Source organism: Pelophylax lessonae (assembly GCF_965119305.1).
Source record: "Pelophylax lessonae genome assembly, chromosome: 1".
NCBI classification, from domain to species: Eukaryota; Metazoa; Chordata; class Amphibia; order Anura; family Ranidae; genus Pelophylax; species Pelophylax lessonae.
The window spans coordinates 609,147,294-609,159,326 of NC_138768.1; the positions used below are offsets into that span (position 1 = coordinate 609,147,294).

A 12,033-nucleotide genomic window follows, 5' to 3' on the forward strand; every position below is an offset into this window, starting at 1 on the left:
AGTCCCTGGATGTGTTGATTAAGGGGATCACCGGGGGTAATAGCACTCTCTTGCCCCATTTCCCCAAGGCTAAGGGGGCTTCTGGGAAGAAGCATGCTAATTTTCGGCCCCCTCAGGGGTCCTTTCGTGCCTTTCGGCCGCACTACAAGGGCAAACCGTTCAAAGGTCAAGGCTCTCAGAAGAAGCCCTGGTCTGGTAAGCAGAAGTCCGGCCAATCCGGATCTGCAGCCCAAAACAGTTCGGCCTGAAGGGGCGCCCTCACCCAGTTTTGGGGTGGGGGGACGCTTGCTCGGTTTTCTTCAGCCCTGGTTGGCCCGTGTGCGGGACAGATGGGTTCAGGAAATCGTTCGATCTGGTTACAAGATCGAGTTTCTCTCTCGGCCGGAGAGCAGATTTTTTCCCTCAAATCTTCAACTGTCTCCAGAGCGCTTGCGGGACCTGCACCTGGCGGTGCGGGACCTGAGGGCTCAGGGAGTGGTGGTTCCGGTGCCTCATCGGGACAGGTTTCCGGGGTTTTATTCCAATCTGTTCACCGTGCCCAGAAAGGAGGGCAAGGTTCGTCCGATTCTGGACTTGAAGGCTCTGAACCGCTCTGTGCGGGTTCGCAAGTTCCGCATGGAATCCCTGCGGTCGGTGGTGGCTGCCCTGGTTCCGGGGGAATTCATGGCCTCCATCGATTTGAAGGATGCGTACCTTCACATCCCCATATTCGAGGGTCATCAGAGATACCTTCGATTTGCCATTGCGGAGGATCACTACCAGTTCGTGGCGTTGCCTTTTGGTCTCGCCTCGGCTCCGCGGGTCTTCACCAAGGTGCTTGCACCGGTTCTGGCATTATTGAGGGCCCAGGGCGTTTCTGTCCTGGGGTATCTGGACGACATTCTGGTTCGGTCTGCGACCAGCCAGGGTCTGGAGAAGGACCTGTCTGTCACGATGCAAACTCTGCAGGAGTTTGGTTGGACGATAAATTTTCCAAAGTCGACACTGAGTCCGTCGGTTCGTCTCCCCTATCTGGGAATGATTCTGGACTCGGTGCAGGCGAAGGTCTTCCTGCCGGAAGACAAACTCAGGACTCTCCGGGAGGAAGTCAGGTCCCTCAGGGACGTTCCGAACTCGTCTCTGCGGACGTGTATGAGATGTCTGGGATTGATGGTCTCGGCCTTCGAGGCGATTCCTTTCGCCCAGTTTCACACGCGGGGTCTCCAAGCGGAGATCCTGTCCAGGTGGGACGGGCGACCTCAATCTCTGGATCTTCAAATCTCGTTGAGTCATCGCACCAGAGGAAACCTTCTGTGGTGGCTCCAGTCCCCGTTGGTGTCCGGGGGCAAGTCGTTTCGTCCGATCTCGTGGACGGTAATCACCACGGATGCCAGCCTGTTGGGCTGGGGTGGAGTTCTGGGCGTTCTGTCCGCCCAGGGGACTTGGTCGGAGGGGGAGTCTTCCCTTCCGATCAACATTCTGGAATTGCGTGCGATAAGTCTCTGTCTTCATCGCTGGACGGACCGGCTGCAGGGTTGCCCGGTTCGGGTGCAGACGGACAATGCCACGGCGGTGGCCTACATCAACCACCAAGGGGGCACCAGGAGTGCCCGAGCGGCTCGAGAAGTGGCCGACATTCTGTCTTGGGCCGAGACTCATGTCCCGGCGATAACGGCGGTTCACATTCCGGGAGTGGAGAACTGGCAGGCGGACTATCTGAGTCGCCAGACCCTGGATCAGGGGGAATGGTCTCTCCACCCGGCTGTCTTCCAGATGTTGTGCGCGAAGTGGGGTCTTCCAGATGTGGACCTGTTCACGTCTCGTCTCAACAACAAGGTGAAGAGGTTCGTGGCAAGGACGCGCGACCCTCGGGCAGACGCGTCGGACGCGTTAGTGGCCCCGTGGCATCAGTACAGGCTGATGTACGCGTTTCCACCGATTCAGTTGCTGTCCAGGTTCCTTCGCAGGTTACACTCGGAAAGCAACACGGTGATTCTTGTGGCACCGGACTGGCCTCGCCGGTCCTGGTACGCAGACCTCGTGAATCTGGCGGTCGACGCCTCGTGGCGTCTACCTCTTCGAGACGATCTACTGTCTCAAGGACCGATATACCATCCTGCTTTACAGTCGCTGGCTTTGACGGCCTGGCTGTTGAGACCGAGGTCCTGAAGGAGAGGGGTCTCTCTCCGGAGGTCGTTCATACTTTGATCAACGCGAGGAAGTCTTCCTCAGGGAAGGTTTATTACCGTACTTGGAAGGCCTATTTTGCCTGGTGTGAGTCCAGGGGGTTTTCACCCCGCACGTACTCGGTGTCCCGTGTGCTGTCTTTCCTTCAAACGGGTGTTGATCAGCGTTTGGCGCTGGCTACGATAAAGGGTCAGGTGTCTGCTCTGGCCGTTCTGTTTCAACGTCCCGTGGCTTCCAACCCATTGGTTGGCACCTTTGTTCAGGGTGTGCGGCATCTGGTTCCCCCTAGGCGGGATCCTCTGCCCCCTTGGGACTTGAATCTCGTTCTATCTGTGTTACAACGTGCTCCTTTTGAACAGATCAGGGAGATCTCGTTATCTATGTTGTCCAAAAAGGTCGCCTTTTTGGTGGCGATCACTTCGGCTCGCAGGGTGTCGGAGCTGGCGGCTTTGTCCTGCAAGTCTCCGTACCTGGTTATTCATTTGGATAAGGTGGTCTTGCGACCTAATCCTTCTTTTCTTCCGAAGCGAGTTTCGGAATTCCATCTTAATGAGGATATTGTCTTGCCTTCGTTGTGCACGAAGCCTAAACATCCAAAGGAGGTGAGATTGCACTCTCTGGATGTTGTTCGGGCGATAAGGGTTTACCTTAAATCGACTGAGTCTTTTCGAAAGACGGACTCCTTGTTTGTTCTTCCAGAGGGTCCTCGGAAGGGCATGGCGGCTTCGGCCTCTACCATCGCCAAATGGATCAGGCAGACCATTGAACAGGCCTATGCTTTGCAGGGGAAGGTTCCCCCTGTGCCTGTGAAGGCGCACTCTACTAGATCTCTGAGTACGTCTTGGGCCTGTCGTCATGGGGCTTCTGTAGCCCAGGTGTGTAAGGCGGCGACCTGGTCGACCGTGCACACTTTCACAAAATTCTACAAAGTAGATGTTCAGGCATCGGCGGATGCTTCCTTTGGCCGCAAGGTTCTTAGTGCGGCTGTTCCCTAGGGTCCCTTGTTGGGGACTCCTGGCTGTTGGGATAAGTTTTATATCCCCTGGTTTTTTGTCTTTTCCTGGGTTGTTGCTCCTGTTGAGCACTTGTTTTTTGCTGTTGCCCAGCTGGTTTCCTTTCTTTGGTAAGGTTCCTTTCCTTGATGCGGAGACTGTGTTGCCTTTCGGCGCGGATGCGTTTCCCACCCCTCATGTTTGCACTGCTTTGGGACGTCCCCATATGTGACGAATATGAAGAGGCGGCGACTGTCGGAGGACGTAAGAGAAAACGGAATTTTTGTAAAATCTTACCTGTAAAATTCCTTTCTCTGAGTCCTCCGACAGTCGCCGCCCCCGCCCCTCTTTTGGGGTTTGGTTGTATACTCTACTGCTATTCCACTAAAACTGAGATATGGTTGCAGGAAGTAGGAGGGTATTGACTGAGGGGACCACCCCTTGAGGGTGGGATATGTTAAAAGCTTTATTGTTAACATATTCTGTTGCCTAGCTACTCCTTCGGAGCAAAGTCTAATACCCCATATGTGACGAATATGAAGAGGCGGCGACTGTCGGAGGACTCAGAGAAAGGAATTTTACAGGTAAGATTTTACAAAAATTCTGTTATTTGGCCACCATGACCCCCCTTTAGAGCAGGCCAAGGCAGGTCCGCCTTAGATCCCCTTTAGAGTAGGCCAGGGTCCCCATATAGATCCCCCCTTAGAGCAGGCCAGGGTCCCCCATATAGATCCCCCTTTAGAACAGGCCAGGCCAGGGTCCCCCAAATAGCTCCCCCTTTAGAGCAGGCCAGGGTACCCTATATAGATCCCCCTTTAGAGCAGGTCAGGCCAGGGTCCCCCATATAGATCCTTCTTTAGAGCAAGCCAGGCCAGCGCAGGTCCCCCATTAAATAGATTCCCCTTTACTTAGTCTTCTTACTCTTATTACCATTTTTTTCACCTGTGTATAGAATCCCCAGGTTTTCCTGCAGCACCACACTTTAGGCTCTCTTCGGCCTCTCCCCCTGAAAAGAATATATTGTATATATATATTTTCCACTCCACGGGTCCTGAGTCCATTGTCCCCCTTGCTTCAGTTCCTCCTCGGCTGCTGCACACTGCACAGTCCCTCCCCCAGACAGTCCCACTCCCACAGATCACTCTGCACACGGGCAGGAGTCTCCATCACCACTCCACTTGAGTGGGTGGAGACGGCCAGATCTACATGTCAGTCTGGATCTGAGCGACCAAGCCGAGGCCGGCCATCGCATCATCTCAGTGAGCTGTCAGAGTGAGCAGCAGACTCATAAAAAAGTCAGCGGCAGCCACAGCGGACTTTCCAAGGACCAGTGTCCGTGTGAGGACACCTTGCCAATCCCTGTAATGATGACCCCTTCTTGAAATGGGGTACTGTATGTAGGATATTCCTGCTAGAGGTATCTCCCAAATGCTCTCCTCCATACCCATAGTTATTTGGATTTTGTACTGGTTTTGAACAGTGCATCCCTAAAGAGAAATTTTTTGTCTTTTTACATTGTATAACATATAGTATAGATTACACAGACTATGGTTGCAGCCAAATTTACTAATTACATATGCAGGCTTTTTTCTGTTCAATCGTTTTTATCAAGCGTTTATGCTCCCATTGCAGTGGGGTTCTATAGTACAAGTACAATATTTGGTTAGAGAATAAACAGTATACCAAGATAGCATTTGATATCTCTGAGTCACCTGTCAGTGCCATGCAGGCTTTTTTAGGTATATACAGAGTGTACTTCACTGGTCTTCTCTCCCACTGTTAGTCTATGAACCAGGTCTAACCTTAGTTGGACCACCATTAGTTGTGACAACACTTGTTTTTTTTTGCTAACCGGACTAAAACCTTCACTAAAAGGAAGTAAAATTGCTGCATTAAAGCTGAACTCCTGGCAGATAGAAGATAAAGCATAAACACAGCAATAAGCAATAATTACCTTTTTTCAGAATATTCTAGGGTTTCCCTTTAGGCTGTACCATCCACCACTTGTGCTTCTTCTAAACTTAACTCAACACATGCGATTGGCCGCCCAAGTATTGGCCAGTCGCATCAATGCCCTTTGCAGTCGGGCAGCGCTGACTTTAGAATTTGGAGCCCATTCCTGCACACACCTCTACCTGTTCAGCTCAGTCTTTCCCTGAATAATGCCCCCCCATTCCCTGTCCAGCTACTCTGTACACTTTCTGTACAGCCCAGCATTTAATGTACACAAAGAAAGGCACAGATAATACTAGCCATATAAAGATAGATTTCTCTTAATTAGCCTGCGGGCTGAACAAGAGAAATCTAACAGTTTGCTCCATCCACACTAAACAGCATGGCTATAGTATTCAGACAGTCACAATGTTCAGACAACAGTTTTACATCAGACTCCTTCAATTTTTCAATCAAAGTACAGCATGTTAAGCTAGGAGGCGCCGACGGGGCCACCCACAGCACACATTTTCACTGATTCTGCAGCAATCAGCCAAAATATGAGCTGTGTATGGTCAGCTTAAAGAAGTATTAAACCCTTAGCATATCTTGCCATCCTGGGCTACAGGGCTGTGTATTTCTGTTGATGCACGCAGTGTAGGGAGACACAGGTTACCACAGGGAGGCAGCACAGGTTAATCGTTCACACAGAAGTCATGCAATATACTATGTGCAAAGGAGAGGGACTAATCTTGACTTTCATCATATGTAAAGAAAAAGGAGTAGCTGTATTGTATAGTGCTGTGTATTCAGATATCAGATGATGCCAGCACATCCGAGCTCTGGACTGCAAAATGCCCCAATAGTTTCTTTGATGTGCTCTCCAGAGTGCCAGAGATGGTCTTCTGCTTGTGAAGTTGGGCGACTTGTAGACTGCTTGCAGTTGAGCTGGCGATGAGGGGAACTCTATCACCATCTACGCACCCAACAATGGCACCACTACCAAGAGCCTGCCTAGAACTGTATATAGGCATTTTTCATTTGAAGTACTGCGTGATGGCCTACGTAACTTTGGAAATTACATAATGTGCCCAGCAGATTCCTCCTCCCAGCTGCCCCCCTGTGATGAAGTCATAGAGCAGAAAAGAGGATTATCTCTCTGAACACAAAAAAATTACAGCTGTACCATTAATTTCACAATCAACAGCTCTTAGAGCCATTATGAGTTATTAGTCTTTATCAAGGCTTAACACAGGTCCCCTAGTGCATTCTATTCTTATTTTGTTAACATCGACTGTTGGAGGTATCCAGTACTCTTAACCATTAAATGTTTTAAAAAGACCTTTAAGTGAAATTAACTTTGTGGCAGGTGCTCCTTGGTACACATCCAAGAATTGGTTTAAGCAGTATTGAGGATGCAACTGGAGTTTAGCTTTAAAGATTTTCTTTTTAAAAACTTGCTAAAAAAGTTAGAAAATATACTGAGGATTCCAAATATTGCATGAAGACACTGCAGTCCAGATCTTCTTTTCACAAGATTTACAACATTTCCAGGATCTCCCCAGAAGGATTCTGACATAACTATTGCCTAGGTACTGTGGATCAAAACCTAGAGTATAGTAAACTTATATCCTTACTAGTGTTTTTTTCTTACAGCTTTAGGCCTCTTGCACACAATGCTCCCGTTTGAGCATCTCGCGGCTTGAAAATGCTCAGTACAGCTTTTTGAGCTAAAATACAGCCCATTAATTGTAATGTGCCTATGCACACGGGCGCGTAAACAAGCACTGTGCATTCTTCAGTAAGAACAAAATAGAAAAATCTGCATTTTTGGTCAGTAATTTAAGCCTCAATGCACGCAAATACTCGCAAATACATACAAAAAAAAAAAGGTTTGGAAAAAGTAGATGCTCAAACAGGAGTATTGTGTGCAAGAGGCCAAAAGGAGATGCTCAACAGGAGTATCGTGTACAAGAGGCCTTAATATCATGATTTTTAAAGGGTTGAGAGGAAGCTGCTGATATAATAAGCAAACCCTGCATTATAGTGCAAGATCTGCTTTGAAGTGATGTATTCTTTGTAAACACGCCTAGCAATATCCTCAGTGATCTAGTACAAATTTGTACTGTAACATGTTCAGCTTTAATGATTTTTTTTTTATTAACTAAATTGCAAATGATATATATCATTGAAAAATTCATCTGAGCATTGACTTGATTTCCTCCAAAACGTTGCTTCTAAAAACCAAAACACCATTATCTCTGTATCCTGTACCATTACAAGAATATTACTTTGTGGGTCAAGCCACTTATCACTGCTGTGAGACGGAAGGTATAAAATGATGTAATCATTTCTTTTTATAGATTCTAGAACAAAGAGCTATGTCTGTGAAGTGATCCATTTCACAACACTTAGAAAATATCAAGAAGGTTTTTTTTATCTATTCACTGGAATTAGTTGAGTTTGCTGAAAATTCCATTTGACCTCATACATTTTCATTTTAGCATGCCCTCCTTTCTTCTGTCCTGTAACTCGTTTTCGTTATGCTGCACAAGCTACAAGCATGTGGTTTTCTCTCACACCTTGAGATGTTTCCACTCCTCCTCATGCTGCATACATAACATAAAGGATTCAAATGAATAAACATCCAATTGGAAGAGTTGAACGCCTTGTGACAGCCTTGGTAGATGTGTAGGCTTGGGAGCTCAAGTACAGGGATCTAACCACTGGAGTTCTTGATATACTGTAGATGTTTGTAGCAAGAACTCTCATAGGAAATGTGAGTTTTCCAATGATCGTGAGTTTTAACGGATTTTGCACTTTTCATGTTCTTTCTTGCAGATTCCCCCCGTCACTTTTGGTGGTATCACTTAGTCTGCTGGTTGCTAAGTGCTGCAGGCGTCATTTGTATTTTAGTAGCTCATGAACACTATACCGTAGATGTTATTGTAGCCTACTACATCACTACTCGACTCTTTTGGTGGTATCATGCAATGGCTAATGAAAAGGTAAGAGAAATATTAGTTCATCTTCAAGCACTTCTACCTATGTTCCTTTGCAGGCCATTTACATAAATACAATCCATGTCAAACTAGAAGAACTCACCTTGAATGCAATTTGAGCCCCGAAAATATGTTTGACTTCTTAGCAGCCAGTCCTATTCGACAAAGTGTTCATTGAAATTAGTTGGATCTTGATTTATTGATTATAAACCCCCTGCATGGTAGCTATGGTTTGCTTTTATTACTTGTAATTAGCAGTCTTCCCTACAAAGAGGTTCTTCATGCAAGCAGAATATATACAGAACTTAACATAACTCTTTCCAGCATAGGGGACTGCTCAATAATCCATTAGTGTTTAGCGCAAAATCAAAATGACAACCTAAGGGCTGCGTATGGTATGGATCTGCTCTGTAGCCCTCTGCATGCATACTGGCTATTTGCAGGTATGTTCAGTTATCAGAAATTTTTTTTAGGGGTTTGCATGGTACACGACCTTCACTAGAATCTATCAGGTCTCAGATCATATGAGGCTCGACCTAAGCTGGCCTTGGCTTTTCCAACAAGTTAAGGAACTGAGAGCTGTGTAAAACACAAGATTTCCATTCTACGGGGGTAATTTAGGGAATTATAGTCCTTTTTAAGGAATGAAACTCCTTCATAAATGTGCTTACTTCTTTGTACCTTTAATTATTGGACAGTCATTGGACACTGTATGGGTGCAGATGATTGCCATGAGCTTGGGTATTAAAGTTTGCATTGCAAGCTCCAACCACATTGTACATTTGTCTTGGCTAAAATAAAGATTGTTTAGGGTACTTTTTAATGAGCTCTATTAAAGTGGTTCTAAAGCCCGAATGTTTTTACCCTAATGCTTTGTATGCATTAAGGTAGAAAATCTTCTGTTGCGGAGGATTCCTCCAGCCCCCCTTATACTTACCTAGGCCCGATCTCAATCCCATGTTGTGCATGAGAGCAGCGGCTCTCCTGGCTCTGTCCCTCGTCACTGGGTAAATGAGTAGCTCTCGCTGCTGTTAATTAAATCCCATGAGGAGGGAGCAGGGGGTGGGGCGAGCCCCACTGTCTGTGTCTATAGAAGGAGAAAGTGGAGCTCGGGAGAGAGTCAGAACGAATGCCCCCATAGAAAGCGGCTTTCTATGGTTAGCATTAGGTGGCTGGAGGAGCCAGGAGCGCCGGCGGGGTACCCTAGAAGAGCAGGATTGAGGCTGCTCTGTCCAAAACCATTGCACAGAACAGGTGTGTATGGCATGTATTTTATTTTAATAAATATTATTATAAAATAAAATATTATTTTTTTTTTAAATAAAGCTTTACAATCACTTTAAGATATCTCTTTCTTATGCCCTTGTGACGTACCCTGCATATATTTGAATATTATCCATCATATTTAACCATTCTTTTTTATTGACTTAGACATGCAGTCTGTCCAATCAGGGTCAGCATATTTAAAGATTGTGCTGTATTGTGAAGAATGACACAATGTATGTTATAAATTTCCATGTATTGACTAGATTTCAAACTTTCTGGAAAATGTAATAAAGTTGGCTTAACCTTTGTTTTAGGCATTGAAGACTACATCCCCAACGAATTTCCTTTCCCGGACCTGGTGGTTTCCTGTGTTTTTCTTTTTTGAGAAGAATGTCCAGGCTTCTATTCCATGCTCTTTTTCCTGGCCCATCTCATGGCCTCCCAGCTGCTTTAAGTCTTCATGTAAAACATATGCAAGGGTTCAGAAGACTGGAGAGGACAATGAGAAATGCACCTGAATCATCATGGAGATAAATAGTAACTCTTCAAAAGAGACAATCCGTCTAACCAAAGGAATATTATTTTTGTGAAAGAAGATGCACCTGTATTTAAAAAGAGGACCAAATTTTAAGATGTTGATTACAACAGTTGTTATAAACAGGATACGTCTATATCCATGCACATATTACTAACAACATATTCTTTTTTTATGGATGTGTTTGTTAAGTCCTAATTGGATAACAAAAAGCTGTTCCCTCTGGAACATGTGTTTTGTACCTTCTTTGGGGTATCTTATGTAATATTTTGTTAAGTTCATTAACTCACACATAAAATGTAAAAACTTACCAGTAATATTCCAACAAATGTCCCTTACTTGTCAATTATTTGTCTTTAGGAGGAGGCCAATGTAGATACTGCATAGGTAACAGAAATAAGAGATCCTGGCAAATCACCATTGCTTTTCAGTTTGATACAAAAAGTTTCCTTGGCTTCAAACTCTGGATTTCACTGATCCAAATAGGTAAAGATCAGACTTTGAAGATGTGTATTGTCACTGCATCCAGCAATAATCTGATGCTGTAATGTGCTTATTACCAAAGACAAAAAGTGTTTCAGATACAAATGCAGCGATCAATATGTCATTGCAGTTGCAGACTGCACAGACATTAATGATGGCTAGTCTGACCTGCAAATAAGATACAGGTAGCTTAGCCCTCCAATGGAGATGAAAACAATGGTTTTAGCTTATTTAATATAGTAAAGCAAAAAGTGCAGCATTTTTTTTTAATTTTGAGTCTTCTGTATATTATCTACTTGTGGCTACTGTGCACATAGATAGAATTTTAGTTGTTCTGTTGACAACTAAGGGTTGCAGCTGTACAGAAAAAGTTGGATCTGTCACTGTCGTAATTGGGCAACCATGCAATTATAACAATTTGTACTGTCACGTTAATCCATTTAGGAGGTTTACATTTTTGATATTATTAACAAAACATTGATGACAATCTTTTATTGTATTATTTAAATTACACCTATTAGCTATACATACATTCTAAACTGGTTACAAGTAATACCCACCCTCAAATGTCTTCTCGGACATGACACAAGAAGCCCTGAATCCTAGGATGTACTAATATACAAACCTCTCCCCTGCAATGATGATTTGTGGCACCCATTCCATTCTTAGAGAAGTTGTCCATTGTAATTATGGGTCAGTACCAAAGTGCAGGATTGGGTAGGCCAGAAAATAACATTTTAGGGACTTTTCATAATTTGAATATTAGAGAATGCCAGGATTTGGGGCGTTTGATAAAACATATGAAGATCTCTGAAGGTATAGCTAACCAGTTTAGAAATTTGACTAGGTGTACATTTTTGTAGATTGACCAAAAACATAGAACAGCTAATTGCTACCTGGCTGTTTTTTCAGCTGTAACATTTTGCCATATTCTGTGGTCAGAATGAAAAGTGCAATAAGATGTAAAGGTCTCCTGTCAATTATTGAGAGATTCAAGATTCTTCTTGTTATACAAGAAGATAGATAGGAAATGGCTTACGTAAGAAAACCTTTATGTCAACTTACTATTTATGTAACTATGATGTAATTTTATTTGGCATTTTGCCAAATTGGATTTATATGCTTAATACTAAAATATTACACAAAAAAGTTTTATTCTCATAATAAAAGCATCCGAACATGAATAATATACTCAGAGATATGTACCCATGGCTCAGGGACTCTGGGAACAAATACAGCCAGTGTTAAAAACAAACATATTTATTTTTTGCCTTTTGTGTCACTTGTTGATTGGCAGCCCATGCTAGTGTTAATCAGCCCCAAATGGTAAGGTTTTGGCCTTCTGAAATAAAAATTTCTCTCCTAAAAAAGCGGGTTGAATGGCTTTAATTTTAGTGCAGTTCTAAGTTTTAGGAAACACTATTGACATATAAATCTTTGAAAGCCACACATTGCTTAAGACTGTTTATAGCAGGGGCATCACTAGGCCTAGGCACTGGGAACATGTAATCCAAGTCTACTACCCAGTGCTCCAAGTCTTGGGCTTGTCACTGCAACCTCCCTACCCTGCACCTGCTGCATATAATTTCCCAATGGTATTGAAGGTGATGTTCATTAGGACCCCCTTAGTGGTATGCAGACAGACAGAGGGACAATC

At 44.6% G+C, this 12,033-nt stretch overlaps 1 protein-coding gene across 1 annotated transcript in view; it reads left to right on the forward strand.

Moving 5' to 3' along the window:
- Nucleotides 1-10,162, forward strand: part of SGMS2 (sphingomyelin synthase 2) — an 87,052-nt gene extending 76,890 nt beyond the window's left edge. The window contains exons 5-6 of the mRNA XM_082242973.1: nt 7,932-8,098; nt 9,673-10,162. Coding sequence (XP_082099099.1) covers nt 7,932-8,098; nt 9,673-9,876 — 371 coding nt within the window. The 3' untranslated portion in view covers nt 9,877-10,162. The remainder of the gene's footprint in view (nt 1-7,931; nt 8,099-9,672) is intronic.
- Nucleotides 10,163-12,033: the final 1,871 nt, after the last annotated feature.